Here is a 15,388-nt window from a genome sequence, read left to right on the forward strand (position 1 = left end):
GATAAGAGTCGAATAAAGCAACCTGTAGTTATTTGCCAATAAATAGTTAGTTATTTACCAAGGACCAAACTGCGCAGAATCACCTGAAGGAGGTCAAGAAGCGGACAAGTGAGGAAGACTATGAAAGACCACCAGAGGACTCTAGAAGACCACGAGAGACCTTCAATGCGCATGTGTAAAGGACATTAACATATGCCAATGTAGGCTAATGACTTCTTGGAAATCTAATGAATATGAATGAATAAGTTCAATATTAGGTATATGATTTTGGAGTTCGGTGTGCGTGGTTTGTGAGAGGACTCACCCGCGCACCCGGCCGTCAATAAAGAAGTGTCTGCTTATCTACACTAAATTGGTATTGATAAGTTCTTTATTCCGAGTTTTTCGGCAACAGTTTCTGGCGACCCAGACGGGACCTCGCTGAGAGAGACCAGAGGAGTCGGGGAACTGATCGGTTCCAGCCGGCACCGAGGATTTCTCGGGGATACCCATCGATCCCCGATCCATAAGGCTCTTTGCGACGTCCCCTGGATTTTGGTAAGACACTTCTTTTCTTTGAAATTTGAAATATTAGGGATAGTGGGTTAGAGTCCCACCGTATCGTCTGCCTGTCAGACGTGGCGAAAGCTGCGCAGGGTTGGACTAAAGGATCCTGAAGGAAGTGGAAGCCTAGGCGTCTGCCTGTAAGACATAAGCGAAAGCTATTGCTGGGTTGGACAATTTGGGAGTGGGTTAGAGTCCCACAACTTTTGAGGATTCTGGGTTAGACTCCCAGCTTCAAAAGCATTTTGGAAACTTTGGGTTTGAGTCCCAATTCCAAGGAATCTTTAAGAGTATATGTGTACTTTTGTGAGATATTTAGTGTATTTGGAAGTATCACAAATCAGAATTAAGAGTTGTGTTACAGTGTGTTATATACCTTTGTTTAAACTAACAATTGTGGAAAGGTGTGAGTGTGAGTGCTGTAAGTGTTAGACGTGCACGAACCGAGTGTGGAGTTTGGAAAAATAAAGTGTCAGGTTTGAGTAATTATATATTGTATGGTGCAGCTCTGTCTGAGGCTGAAAGTTATACAGTGTGAATACATTTGTTGGTTAATAATTTGCCAGGGGATATTGGTTATGACTCTTGCCTAGGGAAGTCGGGTCTGTCCATGCCCTAGTCAAGCAGGTGGACTCCATTACCTGGCAACAATTGTTATTTGTATTTATTTGATATCTGGTATGTGATGCATATATTTGAAACTTTGTATTTGATACTTGGCATTTGATATTTGGCTTGGTATCGGACATTTGATAATTGATTATTGATTTTTTGATATTTGATATAATAGCTACCTGGTATTGGGTATTAACATAATGGCATTGGCCAAATTATTTAAGAGTAAGAGTATGGGAAATTTGTCCACTGATGGAAAGATACCGAAAACTTCTCTGTTAGGATGTTTATTAGTACATTGGAAAGATTTTCAGGATGATTTGCGGAAAAATCAAGTGATCGAATATTGTAATCATTAGTGGCCTCTGTATACATTAGAGGATCAGGAAAGGTGGCCCATGAATGGGACACTGAATTATAACACCATTTTGCAATTAATGTTGTTTTGTAGAAGGGAAGGGAAATGGAGTGAAATACCATATGTGGATTTATTCTTTTACTTAAGACAGAGATGGGATTGGCAGGATGAATGTAAGCTGACTAGTAGAGACAATTTGGTGATGGTTATGACATCTGATAATAAGAAAGAGAAGAAATGTTGCTTGGCCTGTGATACTGGAAAAGAGTGTTTAAAGGAGATAATTGTCCCCAGAGAAGATGAAGGGCCAGAGTTGGATATATCCCCTCCTAGGAGAGGAAGGAATCGGGATCGAGAGCATAGGGAACAGATAGAAGAACCAGAAAGTAGTGGAATAGAGGATGTGGGGGAAGGACCGTCTGAAGTTGTAATTCATACCCCCATTTCTCGAAGAACCCGACAACAGGCACAGACAATAGCTCTCTTGCAGCAGGGGGTTGGTAATGACAGGCCGGTGTATGTAAAAGTGCCCTTTTCGGTTACGGACTTGATGGCTTGGAAGCAGGCAGCTGGAGTATATAGAGAAGATCCTGAGAGAGTAGGTAGAGTGGTGGATACTATAATCAGAACGCAAAATCCGGACTGGAGCGATTTACAGGTGATCTTGGATAATTTGTTGGATGATACAGAAAAGCCGATGGTACTAAAGACTGGCAAAGCACAGGCAGAAGTGGCTGTAGTAAGTGGAACAACAGGTGGAACATTAGAGCAGAATTTTCCATCTGGGGATCCGCAGTGGGATCCAAACAATGTGGAACATAGAGAAAAGCTGAGAAGGTATCAGAAATGGATTTTATATGGAGTTAAACATGCTATGCCTAAATCTCTGAATTGGTCTAAAATATATGAGGTGAGACAAGATAAGAATGAATCTCCCTCAGCGTTCCTGGAGAGGCTGAAAGAAGCTGCCAGAAAATATACTGATTTAAGGGTAGATACAGAGGCAGCCCAGATACAGTTGGCTTTGATTTTCATGGGACAGTCAGCACCAGACCTAAGAAAGAAACTTCAGAAGCTGGAGGGAGAGGATTCAAGGAGTTTGAATAAAATGCTGGAAGCAGCATGGAAAGTATATAATAACAGGGAAAAAGAGGAAAGGAAAACCAGAGAAAATAGATTACTGGCCGTAATGACAGGAACAGCAGACAGAGGACGAGGTAGAGGAAGAGGGCGAGGTATCAGTGGACGGGAAGGATTTAGGAATTTTAGCAATCAAAATTTTAACACCCCCTTAGGAGTGAATCAGTGTGCTTTGTGTAGGGAGGAAGGACATTGGAAAAGAGATTGTCCCAAAAATGAGCAATGTTCAGGAGGAAATATTCGGAAGGAGGTAGCCAGAATGATGGTTTTGGATGAATGAAGGGGACCGGAGGGGAACCCAGCTGAGCCTCTGGTTATAATTAAGCTGGGAGAAAAAGAAGTTAAATTTCTAGTGGATACAGGAGCGACATTTTTGGTATTAAATACTTGTAAAGGAAAAATTGGAACAAAAACAGCAAACATAGTAGGAGCAACAGGGAAAGAAGAAAACAGACCATTCCTGCAACCTCTGGATTTGAAGTTTGGAAATAAAATAATTACACATGAATTTTTGTATGTACCAGAATGCCCGATACCCTTGTTAGGAAGGGATTTGTTATCTAAATTAAATGCACAAATTGTTTTTGAGGAAGGAGAACTCTTTTTGAAAATACCTGAGTCAAAAACAGAAGAAATCCTGATGATACAAGAGAAGGTGGAGGAGCAGGAAATTCCACCGGAGGTGGACTCTGCAGTAATTCCTACAGTGTGGGAAACAGATATTCCTGGTAAATCAAAATTAGCAGCACCTGTAAAAATAGATTTAAAGGAAGGTGCAGGAACAGTAAAAATTAAACAATATCCAATTAAACCAGAAGTTAGGCAGGAGCTGAAAAAAATTGATTGACAAATTTGTAGAGTATAAAATTTTGGAGGAATGTGAATCAGAATATAATACTCCTATTTTACCAGTCAAAAAACCCTCAGGTGAATATAGGTTGGTGCAAGATTTGAGAGCAGTGAATCAAATAGCCAAGGACATATATCCTGTGGTAGCAAATCCTTATACGTTGCTAACAGCGTTAAAGGAGACTCATCAGTGGTTTACAGTGCTTGATTTAAAAGATGCTTTCTTTTGTATAGCCTTGGAGAAAGAAAGCAGGAAGCTGTTTGCTTTTGAATGGGAAAATCCACAAACTGGGCGAAAGATGCAATTGACATGGACAAGATTACCCCAAGGATTTAAAAATAGCCCGACAATTTTTGGAAACCAGCTGGCAAAAGAGCTTGAAATCTGGAAACAGGACAAACCAAGGCCTGAACATTTACTTTTACAATATGTGGATGACATCCTGATTGCTACAGAAGAAAGATTTACCTGCATACAGGTAACCATTGATCTCTCAAATTTTCTAGGACTAAATGGGTACAAGGTATCCAGGAAGAAAGCCCAAATAGCATGTCAGACTGTGATATATCTGGGCTTTGAGATTTCAAAGGGGCAGCGACAATTGGGAAAAGATCGCAAAGAAACCATTTGTAGTATACCTGAGCCGAAAAATATCCACAAACTCAGAGCATTTTTGGGAATGGCAGGGTGGTGTCGTCTTTGGATCATGAACTACGGTCTAATAGCTAAACCGTTGTATGAAGCCCAAAAGAACTCTCCTTTTGTGTGGGGTCCAAAACGGCAAAGGGCCTTCACGGAGTTAAAACGTGCTTTAATGTCTGCACCTGCTTTAGGCCTTCCTGACTTAACCAAGGATTTTCAGCTGTTCGTCCATGAAAGACAACGCTTGGCACTTGGTGTGTTAACCCAGAAGATGGGAAGCTGGAAACGACCAGTTAGATACTTCTCCAAACAATTGGACACAGTGAGTAAAGGGTGGCCAAATTGCCTTCGAGCAGTGGCTGCAACAGTAATGGTCATACAAGAAGCTCGGAAATTGACCTTGGGAAAAACACTAACAGCCTATGTTCCACACATGGTGAAAACTGTTTTAGAACAAAAGGGGGGACACTGGCTATCTCCGAGCAGAATGATGAAGTACCAGGTAATATTATCTCAACAAGATGATGTAATTTTAAAAACAACTAACCTGGTAAATCCAGCAGTGTTTTTAAGTTCTATACAGGAAGAAGGACAATTGGAACATGATTGCTTGGCTGCTATTGAGTACATTTATTCCAGTCGTGAAGATCTGAAGGATGTACCATTGGAGCAACCGGACTGGGAATTGTATACTGATGGTAGCAGCTTCGTGGAACAAGGAGTCCGATACGCTGGATATGCGGTAACAACAGACACCACAGTTATAGAAGCAGGAGCATTGGCAAGTAACACCTCAGCTCAGAAAGCGGAACTTATTGCTTTGATTCGAGCTTTGGAACTAAGTGAAAAGAAGAAAGTAAATATTTGGACAGACTCAAAGTATGCCTTTGGAGTGGTACATGTCCATGGACCATTGTGGAAAGAAAGAGGACTGCTGTCCTCTCAGGGATCAAATATCAAACATCAAGACGCAATTTTACAATTATTACAGGCAGTTCAAAAACCAGATCAGGTAGCAATCATGCACTGTAAAGCACACCAAATTGGAAACACAAAGGAAATTGTTGGAAATAATTTTGCCTATAGAGCGGCAAGAAAGGTAGCAAAGGAACGAGCATTGCAAATGGCACTAATTCCCTCCAAAACAGTAACCCTTCCTAGGGAGGAACCAAGATATTCAGAAGAGGATGACAAGTTAGGCCAATTATTAAATGCTAAGAAAAACCAAGCCGGATGGTGGGTAACACCTAAAGGACAGGTGGTACTTCCACCCGTTCTGATGAGAGAAATAATTCAAACGAAACATCAGGAATGTCACTGGGGAGCAGAAGCCTTAGCAACCTCCTTACAAAAACAAGTAGTATCGCTCAAAATGTTAGGAATGGTAAAAATGATAACTGAAAAATGTGAAGTATGTTTAAAAAATAATCCAGTGATCAGGAAAAAGGTTCAAATGGGTCGAATAAAATCTGGTACAGAGCCTGGAGATTATTGGCAAGTAGATTTTTCAGAACTACCTGGACAAAATGGGTATCAGTACATCCTGGTGGGGGTTGATACTTTTACAGGATGGCCAGAAGCTCTTCCCTGTCGTTCCACACAAGCAAAGGAAGTAGTAAAGTGGTTACCACGAGAAATAATTCCAAGGTTTGGAGTTCCTATTGGAATTTCTTCTGACAGAGGTCCACACTTTGTTGCAGAGGTAATCCAAAATGTTAGTAGAATTCTGGGTATAACATGGGATTTACATACCCCATGGAGACCACAATCCAGTGGGAAAGTAGAAAGAATGAACCAAACCCTAAAAAGGCAAATAAGTAAAATTTGTCAAGAGACTAATTTAAAATGGCCTCAAGCACTTCCATTGGCATTATTACGAATCAGAGTACAGCCAAAGAGTGGAACTTCAGTCAGTCCTTATGAATTGTTGTATGGGAAACCTTATGAGTCCCCAGAACCAAACCCAAACATGTATGTAAAAGGAAAACAAGATGTGTATAACTATTTGCTTTCCCTAGGAAAAACTTTGGCCATAATTCGGAGGATTGTGGTGTGGAATAGACCATTATCCTTGGAAGTTCCGGTCCATGAATTCCAACCAGGAGACTATGTCTACGTGAAAACATGGGCTTCTGAACCCTTGCAAGAACGCTGGAAAGGACCCTTCCAGGTACTGTTAACCACCTTCACGGCGATTAAGATTGCCGAATCAGATGCTTGGATACACTACACTCGAGTGAAGAAGGCACCTGCTACATGGAAAATCATTAGCTGTGACCCAAAGACTTTGAAACTGACTCTGAAACATGTCTAATTTTTCATATCAGTTTGTGATTGTTCTTTTTATATTGGTTTGGCAGATGATGTTGGTGGGAACCTGGACGGAACTGATGAATAGGAACAAAAGACAAGTAGAAACAGAACAATTGATTGGCATTCCAAAAAAATCGGTTGAGGAAAATTTGATGTTAGGATTGATTAAAGGATTTGCCCATTTACAAAATGTTACTCAGATCACTGCTTGTTTACCAATACCAAGAGCAGTAGGGGAATCTATCCCTTGGGGAATTCTAACTATGAATTTAACCACCCTGGAACATAAAAACAGAACCACTCATTGTAAACCAGTGCCAGTGACACAATGGTCCGAGCAGGTAAAGGTCATCAGAAAACAATGGAAATGGATGGGCAGAGAAGAAGATTGTCTGAAATTATTGAATCATCAGTTCACACCGGCCTCCCCTATAGGAGATATGTTCGCTGTGGGTAGTCCTAGGGGTTGGTGCTCGTATGATGTACAAGTCAAAACTAACGGGAGTCGGAGTATTATGGAATGGAAATGTAATGAGACTAATCAGACTATCCCAGAAAACACAGTTAGTTGGGATTCAATATGGTCTATGGCCATAATGTCTCAATTTCAATATATGGCCAAAACTTCTTGGTGTATTATTTGGGACAGATCAGTTGTTACAATCTGGCCATCTATAAATGACAGAAAGAGTACATTGCGGATAAAAGAGAAAATAGTACCTTGGTGGAAATGTGAGAAAATTTTCGATTGTAGTACTACAGACCCAGCAATAGAAAGAATTCCCCCTTTAGCTGCGGCCTTGAAATACGGCTGCTTGTGTAGGGGACTCAAAAATGATCTCAAATTAACTGAAACATTCATACCTAAAAGAGGAACCTTTTTCAGTTGCAGAAAAACTACCATTCAGAGTCCAGGACATTTGGTTTGGGCATTAAGTGATGGAACCTGGACTACTCAGTTATCATTAGATGGTATGGTAAAACAAATTATTTTAGGCATGCCAACATTGTGCCCGATTTGGAAGAAATCGCCATTTAAAGGGCCCTTGGAGAATTTAAGGTTAAAACAGACTAAGAGATCTGAGACAGATGACGAGATATGGAACGAACCAGCAACAGGAGTAAAAATTGGCTGGGCTCTTGAATCCCTTTTGAACCCTATAGCTTCATACAGAAATAGAGAATGGCTTTATCATTTAACAAGCCAGGTAGAAAAATTGGCAAACATTACAAAGAGAGGGTTTAATGAATTAAATATTCAGCTGCAGGCAACTTCCAGGATGACTCTTCAAAATAGAATGGCCTTAGACCTACTCTTACTTAAAGAACATGGAGTGTGTGGATACCTCAAGGATAGACTGGACCATTGTTGTATTCATATTCCTAATGTTACTCAAAACATGGAACATGATCTGGAGCTATTGAGCAAAGTTGAAGAAGAAACCGAGACCATTCGAGGGGATATGTCAGAAGATTGGCTGGGAAAAATTTTTAACGGATTAGGGTGGAATCTGAGTTCATGGTTAAAATCTATAATTAAAACTTTGTTTCTGTTACTAATTGTCTTTTTGATGATCATGCTGACATATGTTTGTCTAAAGAGACAATTTACTAATAGAATTGCAGTCAATCGCGTGATCGTGAGAGAGGTTCCAACTATCCCACCAGAATGTAGTCCACCACCACAATATACTGAAACAAATAGTGACTTTCAAAATACTAGTAGAGAAATCTTATGTAGTTAATGTGAAAGTATTGAAGTAATATTCAACACTTTCAAAGGGGGGAAATGTTACTGATTGGTTATTGATTATGTTATTGATTTATTATTGATTTGGTAGTAGTTAGAATAAGTCATGTTTAACAAGAATGTAAAATGGTAGGAAATAGTTTAGCAAAGGTATTTCTATTGCATTTTGCACACTTAATTAACAACCGACAGCTGCTGTGAAACTCTCTGTATAACCTGCCACCAAGGCCGGAGGAATTGGTCAAAATCATTTAGTAGGAACATTTAGAACTTAGATGACAAGCTTGAGATTTAAGATGATTTTGACATAGTGTTTGTCAGTAGGAGTATATTATAGCAAACTAGTGATATAGTGTTTGTCAGCAGGAGTACATTATAGCAAACTAGTGATATAGTGTTTGTCAGTGGGAGTATATTATAACAAACTAGAAGAATGGAGAAGATGTCAGAATTTCAAATTAATGGAAACTGATAAGAGTCGAATAAAGCAACCTGTAGTTATTTGCCAATAAATAGTTAGTTATTTACCAAGGACCAAACTGCGCAGAATCACCTGAAGGAGGTCAAGAAGCGGACAAGTGAGGAAGACTATGAAAGACCACCAGAGGACTCTAGAAGACCACGAGAGACCTTCAATGCGCATGTGTAAAGGACATTAACATATGCCAATGTAGGCTAATGACTTCTTGGAAATCTAATGAATATGAATGAATAAGTTCAATATAAGGTGTATGATTTTGGAGTTCGGTGTGCGTGGTTTGTGAGAGGACTCACCCGCGCACCCGGCCGTCAATAAAGAAGTGTCTGCTTATCTACAGTAAATTGGTGTTGATAAGTTCTTTATTCCGAGTTTTTCGGCAACACCCCTACATCACAGAACCTGCAACAGCACATTTTCCACAAGAGGCATAGCGGCAAAGCACACCAGCCATCAAGCAGCACATTGTGGTCTTCCAAAAACCTACATACCCTTCTCTTTGTACTCACAGAAGCAAAATATTGCCTGATTTTGCATCATGGGGAGGAAAGCAAACTTCTATACATGCTAGCCCCTTTTCTGGGGAGGTACAAAAAAAACAGTATCAATGTAACTGGACAGCACTACTCTGCAATATTTACATGTTCTGGCAGTTAAGTTAAATGTAAAAACAGATAAATTTAGCAGAGCAGAAGAATTTCTTTAAATAATCTGAGATGCACTCATTCATTTAACTGCTATGGTGCTACTTAGTTTTTTAATTCACCAATCCTGACAGTATCATACTGATGTTTTTTTCCAGCAACTTTGCCTCCAATCCCTTCCAGGAACTGCTCTTCAGGTTTTATGCAATAAATACTTAAGCAATATGTATTAATTCAAGTTCATGGTATGTGGTATTTGGAACATTTTAGGGCTTGGCTACATAGCATGCTATGGTGTGAATTTACAGAGCATTGGCTCTTTGGAAGTGAAGTTAACTGTGCACAGTCAACCTTAGCATGTCCCAAGAGTGACAGGGTTTAAAGCTAGTAAAACACTTAGTTACATAGCCTTGCCTATGCAAACCCACCAGCTGCTATCAGAACATGCGTCTTATTTTCTTCCAGTTGTGAACGTGATACAAGTCTTTGTGTGCAAGTTTTTTTCCAATAGTTTGAAAAACTCGCTGGATTTAAAAAAAAAAAAAAAAGAAAAAAAAGACACAGATAATTAGTTGACAAGTCACCACAATCCTTCTGGTGATCTTCACTCTTAGTAATTTACTATGTGGTACCACCCAAGCACCTCATTCCAGGATAAGGCCAGACAATAGGACAAGTCATGCTATACTCAGCATTGAAGTTCAAATAGGCACATCTCCCCTTTCAAAGGGCACACTTTGAACAGTCCTAAGTTTTTCCTGCTTATATATTCCAATTTGTAAAAAAAAATACAAATAAAAAAATTAAAAAAAATGGTGTCAGGAGAAGAAAAAGCACTGTGATTAAAAACTCAAAATCTATCAGAAGTACACAGGCTATAGATCTTGCTTTGCAAGCACACGCACCTGCAACCTGCATTTAGCGCAAGTCAGCATAAAGATCCTCTTAGATCTCCTGTTTTGCAAGGTATCCAAGTCAGCAGTGTGACATGTATTCGGCCAGGAACAAGGGGAAGTAGAAGGGAAAGGGACTGACAGAAGACCCAGCTATAGTGCAATTCACAGGAAAATCAAAAAAGGTCACCGTGCAGCAGATCCTTTGAAAGAGAAGTTGTTCTTCCCACAGATTCTCAAACTGAATCTTTAAGTATTCAAGCTGTATCACGCTCAAGTGTAACAGGCATGCACCTGCCCTTCTAGTATTTTAACTATATCTTAACAAAAAAAAAAGTAGGCATTGTATCTAACAAGCATTTTAGCTTCAAAAAGGTAAGCAGACTGACATTCAGAAAAGCTACCATTACTGAGGATTCTTCATTTGTACAGGTGAAAAATTTTAAGTTGATAAATAATCATGCTGTGTCACCAAACTCAGTAACAATCAAAAGAGAACATGAACAGTTTTCTGTGCTCTTTGCAATGCTAAGAAAAATCATTCTACTTTACTTCCTACCCAGTGAGAATCCCAGTTAGAGGATGCAAGCCACTGCTTCAGAGTGCTACCTCATGCACTCTCCTCTTTCCTCCCTCAAATTTTGAATGCCATATTGCTATTTGAAAAGTCAAAAAGTTAAGAAGCCACTTCTGGAACATTACCTCACTTAAAGGTAGCTTCTCAAACACCAAAATACAACAACAGATAAAAGAAAGAAAAACGGCTAAGAGAGCTATTAGCATGAATACTGTAAATATTAATGCCATATTCTGCATTGTTGCTGTTTTCATGCAATAGGTAGTAATGTGCAAATACTATTTAAGTTTACCATATGTTGTAATTGTTGTACCACAGTACTAAGAAGTTTATCACAAGTAAGACATAACTTGACGAATCAAACTGAAAAGCAACTACATGTAAAGCTTCAGTTTTAAAATGAATTTGGAAGACAAACTTCTCTTTCAGAAGATAAAGCAGATGAATCAGCTCATAAAAAAAACCAGAAGCCACAAGAACGCCAGCTGAAGTTTTCCTGGGTACCTGACAGGACTTCACATGTCTTTGCATTAGCACTATAGGAGACTTTACTGCTAATAAAAGATATGAATAGGATAGCAGCAGTTACCCTTTTGCAAGAACAGTCTGCTGTGGATAGAGATATTCACAGATTTTACAGTCTAAAGAGGCAGTCACCTTGTCTAGCCTACTGAATAATTATACCACAGCACTTGATTTAAATCAAGGAACAATGACAATGTCAGCATACCATACCAGGGAAAGTATTTTCAATACCCATTTACAGCTTCCCACTGATGAACTTACCACAATGCTCAGCCACATATTTTAAGGTTAAGGACACTCAATACAGAGCACTCTTCTGTCCCAGTTTGTCTAAGTTCAGTTTCTAACTATTCATGCTTCCTAGAGCCTTATTTGCTAAATTATAAAGCCCTCCATTAGAAACTTATTTTTCCCAAGAAATGTATCACACTACACTAATTACACTGCTAACATCAAAATAATCATTAATATCAACACTACTACTAATACAGGTTTGCAATTCAGCAATAAATTTTGTGTTAGTATTATCTTTAGATTTGCATGATCTACCCTAGAAATAGTCACAAGTTAAATCAGCCAGTAGTCAGTCCATTCTGTCAATCAAGATGGAAAGGTAATTATTTCTGGTTTTTTTCCAAAATGCACTGCACCTGAATGTGTAGTGGAAAAAAAAGCATGTTTCTGAATTGCTCATTTTATTTTGCTCTTTTCAGTCACATCCATCCCTAGGCAATTTGTCCACATGAATTAGCATACCAGAAAGTGGTATTAATACTTGTCCTGGTTTCAGCTGGGATAGAGTTCATTTTCTTTCTAGTAGCTGGTATAGCGTTATGTTTTGGGTTCCTAAGTCAAGGATTTTTCAGCTTCTCATGCCCAGCCACCAAGAAGGCTGGAGGGGCACAAGAAGTTGGGAGGGAACACAGCCAGGGGTATTCCAGACCATATGATGTCATGTCCAGTATATAAACTGGGGGGAGTTGGCTGGGGGCAGGGGCTGTGCTCAGGAACTAACTGGGCAGCAGTTGGCAATTGGTGAGCAATTGCATTGTGCATCACTTGTATATTCCAATCCTTTTATTATTATTGTCATTTTATTATTGTTGTTACTATCATTATTTCTTCCTTTCTGTTGTACCAAACTGTTCTTATCTCAACCCATGATTTTTACCATTTTTTTTCCCCGATTCTCTCCCCCATCCCACTGGGTGGGAGGGGGAGTAAGTGAGCAGCTGCGTGGTGCTTAGTTACTGGCTGGGGTTAAGCCATGACACTAGTCTTAAACATCAATCATGAGCAATTTCTCCTTAATCATGGGAGATACAAGTACAGCTTAGTCAATTCTTCTATAGCTTGATGTGGGAAGAAAACAGTGTATGATATAATAGTACCACAGTATGTGATGTTATACTTCCTCAAGGATATTCCCATGTCACCCGTAGTGCTAGGACTTGCAAGGATAAGAACATATCCTTGAGCATCAGGATATTATTGCAGAGTACAAGAGTCATAGAATATATACCACATACTTCTACAGCTAGCCAAGGCAAGTTACTTATCCTCATACAAATATGCAATAATAGCTTAGGACATGCTATTGTCAATATATCCAACTAAGAATAGCAGGTTTCTCCACAATCCCACAAATAATAGGACAGCTCTTTCAAAAGATTATTAGAGAATTTAAGACATACAAACCTCTCTAACATCTACAAGGTGGTCTGGCTGCATAATAGGAACTCTTTTTCCAGCTGGCAATCTGTGATGTCCAACATTGAAAAAGGAAACTGCATTTTGACTGGGTCGTCTTTGCACACCAGGAGAGTTGGCACTTCCTTGGGATGCAAGAGAGAAGCTGCGAGATTTCAGAGGAGGGTTGTTCTAGTGAACAAATAAGCATATTGAGAAACATTTACAATTAATTTCTAATAACCAGCAATTCTGATTTGAATGATACAGCAGAACACTTCAATTCTTATTTTTTATAGAGCAAGGACAGATGACAAAGCCCTAATAACATATTAGTAGCAACTGCTAAATAAATATTTTGCACTATCTGCTGACAGTTGTGCTGCTTTATAGTCTAATAATGAACAATCTGTGAAAGAAGATTGATCAATATGTATCACTTCTCTGACTTGAAAATTAGTCCTTGATTTGCAACAGTACTAGAAATTGACTTCTAACAGACCCTGCAAGGATGGAGCTCACATTTAAAAGATGGGATTTTTTTTAGAACTATTCATTGAACTTATCTCTTGCAACAAAGCCAGCTACAAGACGTTGATCTTATCTTAAAAGCAAGGTTTTATTCAGGTATCAGAATAGGTGTTATGGTAATCAGGAGGTTCTACAAAACCCACTATATTCACAACCACCACATGCTTAGCAACCACCCTCAGATACAGTGTTGAAGACTTGTATCTTGGAATTCATCCTAAATGTATTTGTGGGCTGTTGAGTGTTTTTTAAAAAACAAAAAAGTAAAGTTTAAAGAAAAAAAAAAAGGTAACACTCCCAAAATGGAAGGGCTTCAATAACACTGAAGACCTCTTTCCTCATCCATTAAAAAAAAAATGCAAAACCAGTGGAAAATATGGGTCTGATACTCTGATCTTTCAGCTCACCAGTACCTGCTCAGGGAGGACCATTCAGCTTTTCAGAGGCAAATGGCCTTCACTTTGTTTCCTTCCTAAAGCGTATTTCTGTTACAAGTCAGCTATTACTCAGAAAAACATTTCTTGATGTAAGTTTCAAGCCCAACCACATGCGCTTTTGTAGTATTTGTCTTAGACAACAGGATAGTTGTATTTGCAACTACTTCTACCACCAGCCGAAATTATTTTTTGCCCATGAAAATATCAGTCATACAATACCTTTCCAATAGCTTCCGTGTGATGCTGTGTACATATCTGTAGCCTGCTAACCCAGTGTTGCCGTTCTTTAGCATCAGTAGCTAATAAAAGCAAACCAAAAGGGTTATGTAAATGAAGACATTCTGAAGTATGGACAAAACACCTGCTTAATTCTTTAAAACAGTCATAAGACTTTAACAGCGCAGAGTTTTTTAATCTAAAACTTGTTCAGCTGACCGTAATTAACTTTAACATTAAATCAAGTTCAACATAAATGGCAGGTATATCTTTCTTTCCTTTTTTTTTTTTTTTAAATGTTGTAACACAAAAGTAACTTCAACAAACAATAATTGCCCTCACACATATTTTTATCTAACATCATGACACATTTTCCTGGAATAAGAGTAACCTGAGTTAGAAAGTGACAGCAAGTCTTCAAGGGAAGAAATACTAAAAGATATTAGCCCAGATTTCCATAGCCTACAAAATCAGAGAACGGGCTTCTATAACCACCACATGAAGGCTAATAAACTGAACATTAGGAATCATGTACTTCTCTGCAAGCATCAACACATTACTGTTACCTATGAAGATTTAGAAAACTTTGAATCAGTACAATTTAAGGCCATTATACATGGAGATTAAACCCTATTCTACACATCTGAAGTTCACGGTCTTCTGAAAGTCATCAAACCCAAAGAGTATGGAATTATCCATACAGAAGGGTGGTTTCTAACTGAAAAGTGGAATGAAAGTTTCACATGTAATTCTCATTGCAGCAGGCTGCCAAACAAGTTCTCTCACTTTGGCTGTGCAGCCAAGCCCAGCAGAGCAGCCACAGGTGAGAGCCAGGAGTGTCCTCTAGTGGAAGAATCCCCTGCCCAAGAATCCAGGTCCTACCTCTTAGTTTATACTGCTCCCCGCTGGCAGCATTGACTGTAAAGGTATGAGAGTCTTCATCACTGGGTGAAATTACAGCTCCAGCTAGCTGCAGGGTACCCCTGGGCTTTAGATGTCTAGACTGCTCATTCACAAAGTACTCCAGCAGGCCAGCGTCATTGTTTAAAACAAAAAACCTGCAATGATAACAAAGCAAATACACTAAATAAAACCACCTTATTCTTTTCTCTTTTTTTGGTGGGGGAGGAGGGTGGTACTTGGAGAAGGCAAGACTTTCATTACAAGTTGGCACAGATGGGGCTGGG

At 39.2% G+C, this 15,388-nt stretch overlaps 1 protein-coding gene across 1 annotated transcript in view; it reads right to left on the reverse strand.

The window, feature by feature from the left end:
- Nucleotides 1-15,388, reverse strand: part of OSBPL11 (oxysterol binding protein like 11) — a 55,501-nt gene that overhangs the window by 22,250 nt on the left and 17,863 nt on the right. The window contains exons 3-5 of the mRNA XM_049814596.1: nt 15,084-15,259; nt 14,205-14,284; nt 13,027-13,209 (exon numbers count right to left, since the gene is read on the reverse strand). Of these exons, the coding sequence (XP_049670553.1) occupies nt 13,027-13,209; nt 14,205-14,284; nt 15,084-15,259 (439 nt within the window). The remainder of the gene's footprint in view (nt 1-13,026; nt 13,210-14,204; nt 14,285-15,083; nt 15,260-15,388) is intronic.

This window comes from Accipiter gentilis, chromosome 1, assembly GCF_929443795.1.
Source record: "Accipiter gentilis chromosome 1, bAccGen1.1, whole genome shotgun sequence".
Classification (NCBI taxonomy): Eukaryota; Metazoa; Chordata; class Aves; order Accipitriformes; family Accipitridae; genus Astur; species Astur gentilis.